Source organism: Capricornis sumatraensis, chromosome 8 (genome assembly GCF_032405125.1).
Source record: "Capricornis sumatraensis isolate serow.1 chromosome 8, serow.2, whole genome shotgun sequence".
In the NCBI taxonomy this organism is placed as follows: domain Eukaryota; kingdom Metazoa; phylum Chordata; class Mammalia; order Artiodactyla; family Bovidae; genus Capricornis; species Capricornis sumatraensis.
In genome coordinates, this window is record NC_091076.1 from 7240432 (window position 1) to 7258947 (window position 18516).

An 18516-nucleotide genomic window follows, 5' to 3' on the forward strand; every position below is an offset into this window, starting at 1 on the left:
ACCTCAGAACCCAGCCCCACATCCTTCATCCCTCTCCCTCTGCTCATCTACCCTGACTTGACCACCTCCTCCACCCTCCACCCAAACACCCTCAGATAGAAGAAACTGCCAACCAAAATCAAAAATAGTGTTATTAATTCTGGTGTCTCCGAAGCACGAAAAAAAAAGGAAAAAAGAAAAAAAAAACCCTTTCCCACATTTCAGCCCCAAGTCCAAGGCCAAAGGGCCACCCCAGCAGGCGGTGCAGGTCAAGGGGCCAAGTCAGTCCTGGCCATGGGCTTGAAGCGGGACCAGCCCATGGGTTTGGCTCCTAGGGCCTGACTGGGATGCTGCCTGCCTCAGTTTGGGGAGCCCAGGCCCTGGATTAGGGATGAGAGATCAGGGGTCAAGGTCAGAGGTCTGGGCTATTCAGTTCTGGTGCTCTGGCTAAGGCAGCCAGAGGTCAGGGTTCACATGTGGAAGCCAAAGCCACTCGGTTCTGTGGTCCAGCAGAAAGGGCCAGAGGCCGGGGGTCCAAGTTCCCAAATACAGGGCTGAGGCCCAGAGGGCGCCAGGCCACTCAGTACTGATGCTCCAGCAGGGGCTGAGCTGCCGGGCTCTCTCGCTCCTCCGCAGGGGCAGGCCAGTCGCCCAGGGCCCCGGTGGGCGTGCCACTCTCAGGAGCACTGCTGTCCAAGCAAGGAATGTCCCGCACTGTTCTGGGGGGTGAGGCTTCAGTGCTGACGTCCGGGTTGAGGCTGAGGTCTAGGGGCGCCTGAGGGAAGGGAGACAGGTTGGTGGTGGGAGAGCAGAGCTGAGCTACCCAGACCTGACCCTGCCGGAAGAACCTTACCTGAGATTTGGGGGTGCTTCCTTTAGGGCTCCCTGAGGCTGGCTCCCCCTCGGATCCCCCCAGTCCCTTCCGACCCCCCAGGCTCCACTTCCCACTGGGACCCTCAGAACTTAGGAGACCAGGGCCAGGGGGCCTTGAGGGCCTGGGACCCTCAGGGGGGGCCGGTGAAGCGGAGGATGGTCCAGGGAGCCGAGGGGGTGGCCACTGCAGCAGAGGAGGGGGGCGCCCATCACCAGAGCCGCTCAGGGAGGGCCTCGGGCCCCAAGCAGGGCCTAGTGGGAGGGGCTGGTCCCCAGCGCCTGTGGGAGACAGATAAGAGTGCAGACTTCAGTTGCTAGGCTGCCTTTCCTACTCATGGGCTCAACCGGGCCTTGCCGGCTCACCTGCTGTGTTCTCAGGTGTGGGTTGTGCCAAGGGGGGGTTATTGCTGAGGGAGGTCAAGCCACCACCTCCGCCACAGTCTGAGTCATCCACATTCCCGCCGCTATTGCAGCCGGCTCCACAGCCCTTGTGAAGCCTGGGAGAGGGGAAACAGATGACGTTGGTAGAGAGAGGAGGGTGCAATGCCCTCACAAGCACAAGTCCCCAACCCAAGGCACCTAACATCTCAGATCCTAGTCCTATTTCTAAAAGATTCTGCCATCTACTTTACAGGGTGTTTTTTTTTTAAGGTTACGTAGTGAGGCATGTGGGATCTTAGTTCTCCGACCAGGGATGGAACCCATGCCCCTTGCGGTGGAAACGTGGTCTTACCCAATGGACAACCAGGGAAGCCCATATAGAGGTTTTAAAGGTGGCATTATTGATGGTGCTTCAGGCTAAAGGCCACCTTCAGCTCTGGCTGAGAGGGTGGGGTATGCAGCTGGGTCAGCTTGGGGTTCACCCCTGGCTCTGGCGCTTCCTCAGTCAGACCCCGGAGGGCACCACTTTCTCTCTGTGAACCTCTGCTTTCTCCCGTGACCCCAGAGGCATGGGTCAGAGCTCACCTCTCCCAGCTGCGCAGAAGCCAGCGGGCAATGGCGCCCAGGCTGACGGGGCCACCCCACAGCGCCCGCAGCTGAGGGTGGCTGCCGGCTAGCGAGGTGGTGAGGGGAGACACGTAGATGGGGTAGCCCAGCGGCTGGTCGCAGGAGGAGTTGATCATGTTGCGGAGCGCCTGCTTGGCGTTCTGGATGCTGCCGCGCTCAGGGTTGCGGTTGCGCAGGAACACCAGCTCCTGCTGCTGCCCGGCCCAGAGGCCGCGCACACACTCGCGGTTCACCTGCGGGGGCCACACGTGTGGGAGGGGGTCAGGAGGCCGCGGCGGGAAGGGGCCGGGAGGAGAGGGCGGCTGAGCCCACCTTGATGACGCGGAAGCCGAGGTGGCGCCGGTTGAGCATGATGATCTTGTACTCGTCTGAGGCGTCGTCCAGGACGTGGCGCAGCGCCAGCAGCGAGGGCGTGTTGCTGAGGATGGCGCTGCGCCAGGCCGGGTCGCCCTCGTGTGAGATGACCAGCCGCTCCTCGTTGGCCGCGATGGCGTCATATAGGGCAGCCGGCTCCTCGTACTCGTCTGGGGACGTGAAGTGGTCCTGCGGGGAGGACGGGAGGGCCGAGGTGGGCCGCCCCTGCCCTGAGTGGCGGGTTCACTGCCTGCCCGCCCTGCCTGGGCACACCTCTGCCTACCTGGTGAAGCTTGAGGGCCATGCGAACCCCAGGCGCCACCACGCGGTGAAGCAGGTCCATGTCGGCAAAGACCCACTCGTCCCGCGGGGAGGTGATCCGGAAGTCCCCCTTAAACAGGGCGTGCAGGCCGTAGAGGAAGGGCTCCAGGCTGGAGAAGAGGAGGGAGTGAATGCACCAGGCGCGCTGGGGCTCCTCAGCGCTGGCTGTGTGTAGGGGTCAGAGAGCAGCCTGCTCTTCACGCTGGGCCTTAGTTTCCCGATCTTGACAAGGAAGTCAGTCCCTGCCTGTGTCCCTCACAGGGTGATGGTGAGGAGCAGGCGAGGTCCCATGGGGAGAGGAGGGGCTGCAGCCAGAGGCCCAGAGCTTGTCAGGAGGTAGCGGAGGGGAGGGCCACAGGCGGGGCTGGGCACTCACCTGGCAGACATGCTGTGCGAGGCGGTCCCCAGGGCCCGGCGGCCCAGCACACACAGGCCAAAACACAGTGTGACCAGCGGCGAGTTCCAATCCTGGTCCACAGGCTGCAGCACAAGGACCCCCATCCCCAGAGCCCAGCTCAGACCCGGCACAGGGAACTTGGGGCAGGGGCTGGGGCCCAGGCCAAGGGAGGCTGAGGGCGAGAAGAACCCGCAGGGGAGCGGGGAGGCTGATGGGGAGAGGGCAGCCCCAGGGTGCTGGTGGCCGGACCTGGCCGCGCCGGGAGGCACAGTACTGGATCCACTCCAGGTGCACGGCGCAGAAGGAGGGCAGCGAGAGGCCGGAGAGGCGAAGGTCGTAGTCCTCGTCCACGCTCAGAGAGAAGGTGGGGTCGGAGTCAGCGTAGCCAGGCGCCCGCACAGGACGCAGGGCCGTCGCGATGCCTTCGTGGCTCAGCCAGGCCTCCAGCTTTGGAGAGCGGCTCACGTAGTAGATGATACTCTGCGAGGAGAGGGCAGGGGTCAGTGAATGGCGGCGCGCCCTCGCCCTGGCCACTAGGAAAGAGAGCGTCAGGGTACAGAGGCTTCTCCCCGTGAGTTCCCTGGTGGTCCAGTGGTTAGGACTCTGCGCTTTCACCGCAGAGGTCCTGGGTTCGATCTCTGGTTGGGGAACTAAGATCCCTCAAGCTATGTGGCCTGACCGAAAGAAAGAGAAGCTTCTGCCTTAGACTGTGCTGAAGTCAGCTTCCCAGGACACCCATCCCCTCTCCCATCTCAGCTCCCTGAAGCCACACAGGCCTGTCTGCTCCTTCTCTCGGTCAGGGAAGGGGAAGGGCAAAGCCGACAGAAAGCATCCCTCCTTACGGAGCATCCACTAGAGGGTGCTGCCTACGGCAGGTGCTTAGGTCACAGGTCCCTCAAGATAGCATGAGTGTGATCACAGGACTTCCCCTCAAAAAAAAGAGGCACAGCATATGTACCCAAGCCAGGGGCTCCTGGACCCCTTAAGAGAATCTGCTGAGAGCTTCAGTGATTAAGAATCCGCCTTGCAGTGCAAGGGACGTGGGTTCCATCTTTGGCTGGGGAACTAAGATCCCCCGCAGGGCAACTAAGCCCACGTGCCACAACTACTGAGCCCGTGTGCAACCAGAGAAGCTGCGTGCCGCAACGAGGATCCCTCGAGCCACAACTAAGACCTGACTCGGCCAAGAAAATAATAAAATACATATTTAAAAAAGAGAGATTCTGCTGGTTTCTAAGCAGGGGCGTGGGTGAATGGAGAATAGCCTTTGGACAGTATGCGACTGGTACGGACACGATGGATGGGCGGTCTGAGGCCAACAGTTGGCAGCCAGTCAGGTTATGGGATCTTGTGTGCTGCCCTGGATGGAGCCAATGGGGGGTGGCCTTCTGCCTGGGGGAGGGGTGGGGAACCCAGAGCTGCAGAGGCTGGTACAGCTGGCCGTGAACAGGGGGCATCTCGGCAATAGGGAGTCCAGCAGCGTGGTAGGACGTGGGGGGCCAAGAACCTGGGCAAAATGGCCCCAGTATAAGCTCTTCCCTAGGAGTGCGTGAGGGCATGGGAAAAAACATCTGAGAAGGTAGTTTCTCTGACAAGTGACACAGAGGGGCCGTCCACCAGCTGGTGGTCTGGAGGGTGGTCGTCAGCAATGCCCCTCCCAGGTCCGAAGCCCAGAGAGAGGATCTGTGTACATGCTGCCAACTGGCCCCCAGTACTCACCACCCCACAGGAGCCTCCTAGAGGCGGTGGCAGAGGGCCCCACCCTAGGCCCCCCCACGGGCAGAGTCACAGGGCCTGAGACCCGCTATCCGGCAGTGACTCTTACGAAGATGCTTCTGCTCTCTGAGGCCCCAGCTTCCCTTCAGAACAGGCTCCTGGAGACTCAGGAGGTGGCCTTCGGGAAGCTCCCACCCAGCGAGCCCTAAGTGTGGGGCCCCGGCCACCCAGCCTCACCCTCCTACCCTGACGTAGTAGGTGACGAGGATCTTTCGGAGGTCGAACACCTGCAGCATGGACGCGGCGTTGTTATCGCTGATGCTGTAGCCCTCCAGCACATACTTGCTGGCCGTCACCTCCCAGGCCAGCCAGCGCTGCCCGAAGGCCGCATTGAAGGACAGGACCCGCGGCAGGTGGCCTGGCTCGCAGCAGCAGCAGCCCTCATCCTCCTCCACGCCCTCGGTGATGGCCTCCACCTCCCGCTGCTGGCAGTATGTACCTGCGGGGAAGGGGGCCAGTCAGGGGACACGGGCCCATCCCCGCCTGCCTCCTCCCCAGAGTGCTCAGGCCCCTCCCCTGGAGGCGACAGGAGTCACCGTTACTTAGTGAACGGATGAACAAACGAGCCCCTTTCCCCTCCTAACTCCCAGTGGCCGTGGTGGGGTGGGACTGGGGTGACGGTGACAGGACAGATAGGGTCAGATCCCTCACTTATAGATGCAAAGACCAAAGCTCAGGCTCGCGCTGCTCTAAGCTGTGCTTCGAGCCTCTCTGCGCTCAGGGCCTCTTCTGAAGCTGGTACCTGCCAGGTGCATCCTTCCTGAGGGCCAGGAGCTGGCTCACTGCCCAGGGCTTATGCGTGGGCCCCAAAGTGGGCCAGGCCTGAGTCCACAGAGCAGGCCAGCAGGAGCTCCAGGCCAGAGCTTCCACCAGAGCAGCCTGTTCACTACAGACCTGCCACAGTCAGGGCAGGGATGGGGCTGGGTCAAAGAAAGCCTGTTGCCTCAATGCTCAGACTAGGAATCCCAGGCCGTGGGGCCCACGGTGGAGAGTGCCTTGCTCAAGGGCCCCAGCAAACAGGGGTAAGAGCAGGGTTAGGGTCCGGCCCTCACACACTGACAAAGGTGGCACCCTGAGGCTCACCCCGGAACTCGAGGCCACGCAGCTGGAAGGTGACGAGGCCGTTGCCAACCTCGATGAGGTGGACCAGGGCGTTGAGGTAGTCGGAGGCCAGGACGAAGCAGTCGCCGGGGCCGTAGTTGCCCCAGCGGCCCAGCACCAGGTCCCCACACAGTGTGTGCTGCAGCGAGCGGGTCAAGTGCTCGTAGAAGATCGAGTTGAGGTTGTTGTCATCAGCGCCTGGGACCCAGGATGGACGGACAGATGAACACAAGTAAGCAAGGCTCCTTCCCCAGGGCGGCCCGGCCCCAGAGCCCCCGATGGCTGGGTACACACCGGGGTTCCGGTCCAGCTGAGTGACCAGGCGTGTGTTGGAATGATCCACGCGTTTAGTGCTGTTCAGAGACAGGGTGACACACAGGTGGCCAAGAGGGCAAGGCTGCCCCAGGCTCAGGTGACAGTTCTCATCACCCTCCACCCACGCCCCTCTTGGCTTGCACCCCCATACTCTGAGGCAGACGCCATTAGAGCTCCATGACAGGGGGAGGTTAAGGTTCACAGATGTGAGGGGACTCCCCCAGGGGCACCACACAGCCAGGAAGCCCAGGGTGTGAGTCCCGGGCTTCCGTCTGGCTCAAGCTGTGTTCCTGTGGATCAGCCACCTCAGTGAAGCCCACGGTGCCGTTCCCCAAAGCCCAGCCTCCAACCTCCATCTGATCTCCCAGCAACCTGCCCCGTTCAGCCACCCGCTCCCCGCCAGTCCCCCTCAGGGTCCCACAGGGCACCCGCCTCCATCCCAGGAGACTCACTTGTAGTCACGCTCCCAGAACTTAAGGGGCCGCGCATAGGACATGATGAAGACGGCGCTGCCTAGCAGTGGGTTGAGAGGCGTGGAAAAGAGTGCCGAGAGCAAGGCCTGAACGAACAGCATGGCCGAGTCTGGGCGCGAGTCAAGGAGGTGGCGGGCACGCAGAACCCTCCCCAGCCTCCCTCACGATCCTTCCACCCCTGCCAGCCCGCCTGGATGCCAGCCCGCCTGGAGCCCCCCATCCGGGCGACAGCCCTCCCTGCACACCCCCACCCGGGCTGCAAGCGGCAGGCTGGGTACGTGGCACGGCAAACGGCTGGGCGAAAGCGTGGAAAGCTGAGCCCCAGGTGATCTGCCAGGGCGCGATGTAGGTCAGCACGAAACGCAACTTGTACAGCAGGTCCCACAGCTGCAGGGGTGGAGAGGGGAGAAGGTGAGAGATACACGGACTGCTCACAGAAAAGGGGGCCCACCACGTGCCCCTCAGACCCCTGGGACTTCCGACACCATTAGCAACCCCAGACAAAGCACCCAAGGGGACATTAGCTATTTAATTCATATAATCATCCCGGGAGCCTCCTATCACTGTCCCACTTCCCAGATGGGAAAACTAAGGTTCAGACGAGGTAGAACAGATACATGACTTGCTCAGGGATGCCACTCTTGGTGACGAGGCTGTGATACCAAAAGTTAAGAGACAGTCACAGGCCCTACCCTCAGAGGTGAATACAGACTTGATCTCCACCATCCGGGGCCAGGCCAGAAACCAGACCAGAGTGCTCACGGGAGTGAGATCAAAGCTCAGGCCTGTGCCAGGATCCCCCGTGGGCACCACTGCAGGCCTCCAGTACAGAGCCAGGGAACAGGCCTTTGTTCAAGTCCCAGCTGGCCACCAGCTCAGCAGGAAACCTGAGGCAAATCACTTATGCTCTCTAAACCTCAGCCTGCTCACTGGCCTACGAGGAGCTGCTGCCAGGGCCCTCAGAGGGAACACCACAGGACTGGGGCAGGTCTCCTGCGGCGAGGCAGGAGAGGCCTGCCCTCAGGGCTGCAGTGCGGCCCGCAGCTCACCTTGCTGCAGAGCAGAGACATGACGAAGTAGTCGAGCAGGAAGCCCTGGGAGAGGCGTGGGCAGTCGAAGTGAAAGAGCAAGACGGTAAAGGCCAAGGTCAGGTACTGCTGCGGCGGGCAGCAGAAAGCCGAGCGCAGCAGCTTCAGCCCAGCCACAGTCATGAGCAGCGCCCGGCAGCTGTGGGCCAGAGGTAGGCGTTAGGGGCCAGGGCTCTGCTGGGCGGGGCCCGGCTCTTTTGGGCCAGCGACCTTCGTCTCTGCTTCCTGAAGAGGTCACTAACCCTTTCAACTTCAGGAGTACCGGAGGGACATGTCTGCTCCTGAGAAGGCAGGTGCTTCACTGGAAGGGGTGTCAGGAGCTGGGGGCCTACTTAAGCTTGCTGGCCAAGGGGACTCAGTTTCCCCCTGGGTTACTCGGGCAGGTAGGTGGTGGGATGACCAGGGGGCTGGAGGTCCTCACTAGAGGCAGAACTTGTCCGGGTGGCTGACGACTGTGTGAGCGTCCACCGTGAGGGCGTTGAGCACCACAGCTGGGTAGATGAGGTACTTCTCCACGCACTGCAGGCCGGCATACAGCTTCTCAAACCACATCACCTGGGCAGCACCTGCAACCACGGGCAGGAAGGTGGGACTGCTGTCGAGCTCCAGGCCCTCCACACCCCCTCCTGCTGCAAGGGAGAACAGTCGTGCTCTCCGAGGGAAGCTGGCAGGAGGGCAGAGCCCAGGATGTGGGGGTGCGCAGTTCTGGGACCCTAGAATTTCTGAGCAGCTGGGGGTGTTGATCTTCGGGAAATCAAATGAGGGCAATGAGGCCCAGGCAGGGCGTGTTGCGGGCTCAGGGCAGGTGCTCTGCCCATTCAGCTATCTGAAATAAAGGATGACGACAACACCCCCAGTGTCCACCGGAGTCAGGACAGGTTGGGTGAGGCCCAAGTTCACAGTGACCCTCAGTCACAGGGACCTTCAGACCAGGCCCCTGTCACCGGCTCAAGGTGACCATAGCCACATGGAGATGCTGGCCCGGTAAACAAGATCCTTCATTGTCTAAGAAAAACAAGCACGCAGACCTTCGCACCACAGATCCAGGTATTTAAACACAAGCTCCAGGGCATCTGTGTTGCACAATTCAGTGTGCACTGCGCTGATCTAGTTCATTAAGAACCAGTCTGTATTTCTCAACAACACCTCCTGGAGTTCTACTCCTACCTTCTCAGGGTCCACAAGGCGGGCAGGGAAAGGCCAGAGCAGGCAGGGCGAGAGTGAGGCAGGGGCTGAGGGGGGCACAGGAGAGGGTACAGAGGGCAGTGAAGGGGCCGCAGGGCCCATGCCATCGCAAACGGGGCGGTGTGGGCAGAGGCTGCCCCCTGCTGGCACCCTGAGCTGAGAGGTCCGAGCTCTATAAGGCAGGTGCAGGGCCCCAGCCTGGCGGGAGGCACTCACCTCGCACTTCGTACTGGCTGTACTCCAGCGGCTTCAGCACGGGCTGCGACAGGCAGAACCAGGGCAGCTGTTTGCGGAGCTGCGGCAGCAGGTAATGTGTGAAGAAGCCTATGGCCCCCGCCAGTGCATACAACACAAAACCTAGCACAGACTGCAAGAAGGAGGGGAGGCTCAGCCACGGGGCCGCCTGGTGCACGTCACCCAGGGCCTGAGAAGGATGTGGGCCATGGCCCCCGGCCCTCAGGGCATGTGGGCTCTGGCAAAGACCTGGGCGAGAGGACTGGCCTGTGCCCCACGAACCTTCAGGGCAATGAAGACGGTGCTGGCGCTGATGGCAAAGGTGAGCACGGCGATCACCACACACATCACCAGGTCCGAGTGGAGGACCTCGCGCTGCAGGGTTGGGAAACACCAGCGTGAGTGCCGCTGCCACCGGTGGCTGAACACACCCTTCCCCCCAAGACTGGACCCTGAGACTCCGGGCGCTTACCACTGACTGGCGCATCTTTTCTGGCAGTGGGTCTGGGGGCTCGGCGCGGGCGGTCTCCAAGCTCCGCTCCTCCAGCTCAGGGAAGAGCTTGCTCCGGACCAGAGACCTGGGGGGTCGGGCCATGAGAAGAGTCAGGGGCCTGGGTCTGGGAGGCTGCCCCTCCTCCCACAGGCCCTGGGGTCGGGTGGTGACAGGCACATGTGCAGACCCCGCCCCCCAACCCTTGCCAGGCACAGACACGCGAGCACGCGCAGGCACCCACCAGAGTACAGTGGGGTCGCTGCTCTGCCGGCTCAGGTGGTAGGAGAGCGCCACCAGAAGGCCACAGAAGACGGAGAAGATGACAGGGACGTGCTGCTCGGGCCAAGGGCTCTGGGGAGGGAGCCCGCGCCAATCAGAGCTGCGGGCGCCCCCACCTGGGGCAAAGGCCACTGCGAGCCCCATCCCACAGCCCCCCACTCTGGATGTCTCCCAGCAACCCCCCAGGTCATCCCTACCTTGATGGCCCCAAGGCAGAAGCCGTAGAGCAGGGCGGCGGCCAGCAGGCTGCGGGAGAGGCTGAAGATGGCAGTCAGGGGGCTGGTGGCGGCTGCGAGGCGAGCGGGGGCAAGTAAAGCCCAGAGCCCACCCGCCAGCCCCCGCGGCACTGCCCCCGCTGCCCCTCAACTTCCAGGGGCTAACATCCCCTGGACTTGGGGCCCGGCCCACTGTTCTCTGCTCCCCCAGCCCAGAGAGGCCTGCAGGGCTTCTGGCATTCTCGGGTTTAAACCACTTGCCTGGGGAGGAGGAGACGGGAGGGGTGGGGAAGGGAGAGGAAGAGATGGGCTCTTAGAATCTTCCATGTAGACTCGGAAAAGCCTCAGCGAAGTGCTAAACCCATAGTTGTTTAGCCTCACAGCCCTCATACCCTCAGAGCCTCACAGACCCACAGGCCTGAACGTCCTCCTCACCCTCGAGCCCCGCCTTGGGCTCCATACCTGTGCCCCCAAAGCCGTGCATGTCTATCTGCTCCAGCAGGTACATGAGGCAGGTGTTCACCTGGGGCAAGAGGCCCAGGAGGAAGACGAACGGGAAGCATAAGGTGAACACTGGCAGGGAGGGGAAATGGAGGCCTGGTCAGTCTGCCGGCTGGCCCCCCAGCCCACCCTTAGGGCCTCACTCCCCCCGACCCCCTTGCAACCTCAACCCTACCCAGCCTTACCAGTGGCCACATCACGGGCACAAAAGAAGAAGGAGGCGGAGAACAGTGTGAGGCCATAGAGGGAGACGGGCGGGAACGGCTGCGCAGAGCCCAGGGTGTCCAGCAGCCAGATGAGCAGACAGCAGATGCAGAAGTAGACGGGCCGGCTGTACGCGATCACCCAGTTGTGGCCCTGGGGAGGGGGCCTGTGAGGAGCCGCGCCTCCCTCACTGAATGCCCTACTGGCAAACGCATGCTCACGTGCCCCGGGCCCAGCCCTGGGTCCAAGAGAGCTTGGCAGGGTGGGGGCAGAAGGATCAGGGGCCTGGGGGCAACAGGGAATGCTGAGGGTCTCAGCCCCACCCAGGCCCAGGCCTCGCAGGAGACATGCTCCGCTGTACTCACGTGCATGGGAGAGGCGGCATCCGGCTGCACGCTCTGGAAGAGACAGAAGCTACACTGGTGGCGAAAGCCTCACCCACGGAGGGTCAGAGGCCTGGGACCCGTTCAATTCCACTTCGAGGGCGTTATGAGGGACCAGGGCAGGACTCCCCCTTCCACTGTCCTGAGCCTCAGTCCCTCCATTTGCTGGATGGGGATGGCAGTGGTAACACGGGGCCTGGAGCATCTCATCTGCTTTCTAGCTCAAACCCCTCAAGAGGGGTCGTGGGAGGAGGAGGAGGAGACCCTGGAAGCCAGGCCTGACCTTCAGCAGGGAATACTGGCAGGAGGCGATGACCAGGCAGAACTGGAAGACCCAAATGTCCGTGAAGAAGCCCTTGAGCAGCAGCAGGTAGCCCAGGAAGGCGACGAGGCTGCTCAGGCCGACACCGAGGATGTTCTCCAGCAGCCCACGCGTCCTGGAGAGACCACCGGGTCAGAGCATGCCTACCTCCTCCCGTACTGGCCGGGGCAAGGGATTCGGGGGTGGGGGTGGGGGACAGGACCCGGCCACAAAGATCCACATCCGGGCTGGTGCCCACGCCTGCCATCACCCTGAGTATCTAGAGCTATAACCTTGGGCAGGGCCAGGCTGCACCTGCTTCACGAAGCCAGCCCACTGCTACCCTGCACGCAACCCCAGGCTCTGTCCCCTCTAGACCCGGAGACCTCAGGGGCCACCACCCTGGGATCTGGCCGATCTGCCTCCCGCTCCCCCAAAGCACCGCTCACGGTGCCGGGAGAAATCCAGAGCACAGGAGGCCACCAAGACAACAAACATCACCTGACCTCTCTGCCTTTCTGGGCCTCAGTTTCCTCCCAGAAAAAAAGGAGAGCTAAGACAGACGATTTGTTGGCTTTTTAGGCTCTACAGAATTCAATTTAATTGAATCTAACACAGAAGCAAATAAAAAAAATAAAAACACACTGTGTAGAGGCCATGTCTCCCTCCAGCAAAATTTTGAGGAAAGAATGACCAGAGCACCCCCTACTAGGCCAACCATCCGCCCCTAGAAGAACCTAAAGCAATCCCACTGCAAATTCTAGCTCTCCACGCACCCTCAGTGACCCAGCGGTTAGGCTCTCTGTGGCCATGACGGCCTCCACACGTTAGAAGCCCTGGGGCCAGGAACGGCAGAGGACTGGGAGCTGAGGGGCTGAGTGCTCACCGGTCCAGCAGTGCCAGCAGGGCGAGCCGCTCGTAGCGCACAGAGGTCCAGCGGCCAGGAAGAAGCCAGTACTTATAACTGTGCTGGGCCCGGGGTGGCGCTTCCTCCATCAGCGTCTGCTCCTGGGATTCGTGCAGGGAGTCCTGGTCCAGTAGGTCAAACTGCGGTCCCCACGGCCGCGGCCATCAGCCCCACCCCCCCACCACTGCGGTCCACGCCATCCCCTGGCACACACCGGCCATCAGCCCCATCCCCCACCACCGCAGTCCACGCCACCCCCTGGCACACATTGGCCCATCAGCTCTGATCCACTCCCGTCCATGCCACCCCCTGGCACACACGAGCTGGTCTACAGAGAAAGTCCCTACCATCTAGAGGCCCTGCACCCTGCCCTGACCCTCCACCCCAGGGCCTGCTCCTTTCTCCAGCTTCCCAAGATATGACTCAACGGCTGTGGGGGCTGCCAAGGGCCAGGGTTACCAGCTCCTGTGTCTGTCTTCCCCACTCAGGAGGTGTCTCCGGCCTCTTTCTGGGGTCGATGAAATCTACCTTACCCTTCGGGAGCCGGTACAAATGCCACCCTTTGCCCAGATGTGGCCACCAGGGTCACTTTGACCACTCTACCCTGGAGCACATGGAGGGCTGGCCCTGAGGGCAGGCCCGGGTGCCAATGCCACTGCTGTGAGGCCCTGGGCTGCCTACTTAACCTCTCTGGGCTTGTGGGGCTTTAAGTCAACAAGTGTTTATAGGACCCATCCATGAGCCTGTCCTGTGCCAGGCTCCAGGGACACAAGGAGAGCCCCCACAGCACAGTCCCTGCCTCTGGAGGAGCCCTCGCCCACGTGAGGACTGCACTGCTCTCCCACGGGACGGGGAAGGAGAACAAGCACACCAGGAAGGGGCACACGCAGCTTCTGGGCACTGCCCTTGGTCTCTCTGTGGCCCTGGCTGCGTGGGCACTACTCTCACGACTGTTCTTTAAGCTCTGAATCTGTGCCTTACACAATCCTAATATTTCTGTCACTTCCTGACCGATTACATAAGTTTTCGTCCACACCAGGACACTTTCAGGAACAAGAAGAGGTGCTCTTACTAACCCTGCTGAAACAGACAAGCTCGACCAGCATGCCTCAAGCGACCCACCGCCACTGTCCAGTGATCTCAGCTGTCCCCTTTGCGGGTGCCATGGCACTGTCCCCACTAATTGCGCGCCCTGCCAGGGTAACAAAGCTATTCCAGACACGCTTACTGAATAAATAAATAAGCAACTTGAGTCTTTCACGTTCTGTGTACCCTGTGCTGGCCACCATAGGTCAGGACAGCCACCTTAGGGGCCCTAGAGCCCTCACTCGGAACGACCTGGGCCTCCTGGGGCCTGCGCAAGCACTTGGTGGTCTGCATCCCCTACCCCTTCCTGCAGGTCCTTCCCCAATGCTGGCTTCTCACCTCTGGGATCTCCAGGGGCACTCGGCGCACCTGCATGCCCTGCAGGACCACAGGCCGCGGCTGCAGCAGGTTCAGGCCGCCAGTGGCCTCTGGGACGTCAGCTGAGTGGAAGCTGGAGGAATGCGAGTGGCGGTCCCTGTGGGAACAGCAGAGGTGAGGGTCAGGGCTGTGGGCGAGCCCAGGAATGAAACAGGGTTGAGGCCAAGGCCAGGCCACGACTGGGGGCCCGAGGGGGCTGCTCGAGTACCCAGAAGATGCACAGGGGTGTCAAGAGGAGACAGGTCACAGAGGGCCTCCCTCCCAGACCCTAGGCATCCAAGAAGGCCCTGGAGCCTCGTGCTTGGAAGTCCTGCGGAACCAGGGACCCAATGGATCCCTGCAGGCTTACCCATCTCCCCTCCATGCCCCTCGCTCCCGCCCACCACCCTCTCCTCCTGGAGATCTGAGCTACCTCCTAGAGGTCTTTGCTCCTGCTCAAAGAAGGAAGAGAGAAAACGCCCCAGGAATGACAACCCATCAGCCACAGGGCGGGGAGAGCCTGAGCTTGGAGACTCACCATGCTCCGTTGGCTGCCTGCTCCCCCTGCTGCCCTACGGGGTTCTCATAGCCGCCCCCGGCCAGGCCAAAGGTGTAGGAACGCCGCACACCTGGAGCACAGACAAGTGTGGGACACAAGGCAGCCTGTCAGCAACACGAGCACCGAGGCCCAACCCACCTGAGAAAAACCCTGTGCTGGGTTCTCCAGAGGGCAGCCCAGCCCCGGGGCACCAAGGGTGCAATTTCAGGGACGATGACTCTCAGTGGCGGAGGAGAGGCTGGGCCACAGGCTTGGCCACTGGATGCAGGGAGGGGCTCACCGCTCTCGTCGTAGAAGTAGTGCACAGCACCCTCGGAGGTGTCATCGAAGGTGCAGGCCTCGTGCACGTTGGCGCCGGCCCGGGTGAGCAACAGCGAGGAGGCGAAGTGCAGGGCCGAAGGCAGCGTCAGAGCTCGGGAGTGGGAGGCCGCGCGGCCCCGCTGAGCCTCCTGGAGGCTGCTGGGGAGGGGGCAGCCCAAAGGCTGTCAGCAGCACTCAGAGCCAGCAGGCCCCCACCCCCACCCCGGGCAGCCAGCTGGTGCTCACCTGGGGGGCGAGCCCATGACCGAGGCTGGGGGGGTGGGGTTGCTGCCGGCGTTGTGCCGCCTCCGGATGGCCTGTGCCCGCCTCACATTGCTTGAGTGGTCCCGCTTGCCAGTCTCCTCGGCAGCTGCCCAGAGAGAGGCCCACCCCCGAGTGTAAGTGACAAGGGAGTGGACAGAGCCTGGGGGCGGGCGGCGGGGAGATGCAGGTACTCCTGTATGGGGCTAAAGGTCAGGCCTAGTCCAACCATATCCTGGCTCTGTGACCCTGCCAGGTGACCTAACCACTCGGGCCAGTTTCTAAATCTGGGAATAAGGACATGACTTGTTCTGCTAAGCTAGTGGCTCAGGAGGATGAGCATGGCTACAGAGAGACCTCGAAGAAAAGAGGCTCAAGTGCTAACTTCAGGACGGGAGCCAGGTGCCTGAGGTCTCTGCCTTAGCCTCCTCTCCGCTCACCCCTGCTTATCTGAAGCACCAGCAGACGACCGTCACCAGACGGCCGTGTCCAGGTCCACCTGCTGCCAGAGGCTGAGCAGGCCCCCTCCAGCTGCCCTTTGCCCCTCCCCAGCCGGCACTCACCTCCCCCCAGCGCACCTTCCTCCCGCAGCTCCCCGCGCCAGCCAGGCTGGTTGGCAGTAGGCCCCCTGCGGGCCTCAGCGGGCAGCACAGCAGGCTCAGCAGCAGCCAGCTCCACCCCCGCCTGGGCCTCCAGCTCAGCCTTGGAGCCGGCCGGGGGACCCCGCAGGGCATCCCCCCCGGCCCCGTCCATGCTCAGCACTCGAGCGTGCGTTTTGGCGCTGGCAGTACTAGGCGTCCGCTGGGTCCCATAGGGCCGCTTGGGGGGCACAGCCATCCCCTCCTCAGCCCCGTGGGGGGCCCGTCGTTTTCGGGCTCCCCCGGCGGCCCCCCGAGAACTCTCGGGGGAATAGCACGAAGTGGAGGAGGAGCTGTCGGTGCTGTAGCGGCGCTGGGACCGGAGGCTGGAGGCCGGGCTCAGTTCACTGCCCTCGCTGGTGTCGTCATCCTCGAAGAAGCCCCGGCCTTCCAGCAGCGGCCGCCGAGGGGCCCGGCCGGTGGCGGGGGAGTGTCTCCGCACGGGTGGCCGCCGTTTGCTGGGCCGGAGCAGCGCCAAGTCCTTGGGCCGCACGACCAGGAGAGGCTCGGCCGGGCCAGGCGGCGTCCCTGCTCCTACGACGGTGTCAAAGGAGCGCAGCGTGTCATCCGAGGGGACTCCAGCATCCGGGGAGGCGGGCAGCTCTGCCTCCGAGGGGGGGTCTGTGTCGCTGCCCTCGGGGGCTTGCCCACCAGGGGGGCTGTCCAGGTGGGTAGAATTGGTCTTCTCACTCTTGAAGCTGCTCAATGTCTCCCTGTCAGTGCCACTGAAGCAGGAATCTGAGGAGCCAGCTTTCTGGGGCGTGGGGTCCCCTGAGCCCCGCCGGTCCAGGGGCTGGTAGCCGCCCGCTCCTCGGCGCTGTTCCCGTCGACTGCTGGTCCTCACCAGGGCCCGCTCAGGCCGGGTCAGGGTCAGGAAACTCTTGCTAAGCTCCTGGCTGAGGCTGCCCTTCAGGAGGGGGCTCATGGGAGTGTCAGCCACACTGCCGCCACTCCACGGGGCTCCATCTCCAGCCAGGGGAGAACGTTCTGAGGAGTCCGTGCTGGGAAGAGAAGGGTCCGGGGCAGCCCCTGGAGGCGTCTGGGGAAGGTCTCCAACTGTCAGAAAAGAAGACAACACAGGGCTAGAAAAAGGTGTTCTATAGCAGAAACTGATGGCTGAGAGGGTCCTATGGCCCCGAGTTCTGAGAGCCCAGGGGGGTGGGACACTGAGGTCCCATCTCAGAGAACTAAGAGAGCTCCGGGAAGCAAAGGCTAGGGTGACTCAAAGACATGGCAGCTAGTCTTCTCCCCAAGCCCTTGCCAATCATGCCCACTCACTCAGCTTCTCCTGTGAGCTTAGCTTCAGCATCTCTCGATCGGCCGAGGTCACGATCACGTTGTTGCTGCCCTGCTCCCGCACCAGCTCCTTGATGTCTACAAGCACAGCCCCAGACCCGTTAGCAGTACCTCAAGGCGTCGATGTGCCGGGCCCCCGTTCTGCACCGCCACCTCAGTTCTCAACAGCAGCCACCTACCTCTGAGGGGCCCAGAGTCCTCTATCCGGGGCAGCAACTCCTGAGCAGGTAAGAGAAAAGTTTGAAGGGGCCAAGAGGGCAAAAAAGTAGGTGCAGAACATACCCACATGGGGGACAGGCTCCCAGGAGAGGAGTAGGGGAGGCTGAGGGCCGGGACCACTCACCGAGACCTGGTTGAAGCCAAACACGGAATGCTGAGAGCTACAGCGCACGGGGGGCGTGGAACTCACTTTTCGAAATACGGTCATCTCCACTCCAGGGTCTCTAGCAGTGCACAGGAACATCAGCTTCGAGCTAACCTTCCCTCTTCACACAGCACCTCTCTCACCATCCCCATCACGCCTCCCTCCACATCGATTCCCCTGACAAATCCAGAGCCAATCAAGGAATATTTATTCCACCACTCTTGGAGGCAATGTTCCCTAAGCCCCCTCTCCATCCTCCAATGGCAAGGCCCAAGCACCAAGAACCCTCCATTTCCAGCACAAGCCCTACCTCACCCACCTGGGCAGACTGCTGTCCCCCTGGGCAGGCTCTTCCTCTGGTTCCCCCATGGTAGAGTTGCGCTTCTCCACAATCTCGCCCTGGTCGAACATAGCATGCAGCCGATAGTTCACAGTCTTGATGGTAGCGAAGATGACAGCCACCACAAGGCAGTACACACCAGCCACCATCAAGCTGGGGGGCAGGACCTGGAGGTGGCAGCAAGTCAGGTCCTTCTTCATAGAGCCCTGCTCCCACAAGGGGTGGACCTGCCACCGCCATCAAGGCTAGGATTCACAAGTTTACAAGAAGACTTCCTCACCCCTGCATACAACCAGTACAAAGACCCTGCCTTTTCTTTACTAACTGGACAGAGATTAGGTGAGGGGCTCAAGGTCACCCTGGCCAGAAAATTCTGGCCTCTCCGCCACACACTCTGAACTCTGCATTGAGTCCCCTTCCCACGTCAGTTTGCACCCCTCGGTGACATCTGCCCTCCCTTTCCCCGGCGGGAGTTACAGGTGGCGGCAGCGTCTCACCATGTACAGCAAGAAAGGGAAGGTGAGCAGGAAGATCCAGACATAGAGGTGGAAGCAGTTGGAGAAGGTGCTCTGGTGCGGGTCGAAGAACCAACCGCCGGTGAGCGAGGCCCACACCCCCTGGCGTAGGATCTGCAATACCTGTGACCCCATGGCCCCGCCGCTGCTGCGCGCGCCCTCCTCCCGGGACCCTCATGGGGGCGGCCCCTGGCCCATGCCCCGCCTGGCGCCCGAGGGCCCCGGGGCCCGGCCTCGCGCTCACGCCATGGTCTCCCCCAACGGGGGAGAGAGATTGGAGGGGCGAGGGTGCGAGCAGGGGGCGGGGCCGGCCCGGAAGTCAGCGGTGTGAGACCCAGGCGCGGGGGTGGAGCCGCATCAGAGGCGGGGTCCTGGCCCCCACCCCCGCCCCAGAACTGATTCCGAGGGACGGG

General features: G+C 62.4%; 1 protein-coding gene and 1 non-coding gene across 2 annotated transcripts; one reads left to right on the forward strand and one right to left on the reverse strand.

The window, feature by feature from the left end:
• Nucleotides 1–147: 147 nt before the first annotated feature.
• PCNX3 (pecanex 3) lies at nt 148–18238 on the reverse strand. Its single transcript, XM_068979192.1, has 35 exons — nt 18086–18238; nt 17568–17755; nt 17228–17327; nt 17064–17103; nt 16867–16962; nt 15514–16644; nt 14936–15059; nt 14670–14848; nt 14369–14459; nt 13813–13948; nt 12367–12488; nt 11463–11616; nt 11162–11194; nt 10778–10949; nt 10554–10664; nt 10074–10165; nt 9839–9948; nt 9577–9682; nt 9387–9479; nt 9087–9237; nt 8107–8251; nt 7647–7824; nt 6876–6984; nt 6577–6706; nt 6104–6162; nt 5792–6007; nt 4894–5147; nt 3182–3412; nt 2912–3015; nt 2498–2645; nt 2173–2403; nt 1819–2093; nt 1216–1349; nt 833–1131; nt 148–754 (listed from the first exon to the last, which is right to left on the reverse strand). The coding sequence occupies exons 1-35, from the start codon at nt 18236–18238 to the stop codon at nt 560–562; spliced, it is 6090 nt and encodes a 2029-aa protein (XP_068835293.1). The 3' UTR covers nt 148–559.
• Nucleotides 3510–3582, forward strand: TRNAE-UUC (transfer RNA glutamic acid (anticodon UUC)). The gene has a single exon. It is a non-coding gene; the product is annotated as a tRNA-Glu (tRNA).
• Nucleotides 18239–18516: the final 278 nt, after the last annotated feature.

Excerpts from the sequence above, each read along its gene's own strand:
- PCNX3 (XM_068979192.1), bottom strand. The coding sequence starts at position 18,238 with ATGGGGTCACAGGTATTGCAGATCCTACGCCAGGGGGTGTGGGCCTCG. Across the intron at positions 12,489-13,812 it reads TGCCCCTGGAGATCCCAGAG|GAGCAGACGCTGATGGAGGA; the intron begins GTGAGAAGCCAG and ends CACGAATCCCAG. Across the intron at positions 755-832 it reads GAAGCACCCCCAAATCTCAG|GCGCCCCTAGACCTCAGCCT; the intron begins GTAAGGTTCTTC and ends CCCTTCCCTCAG.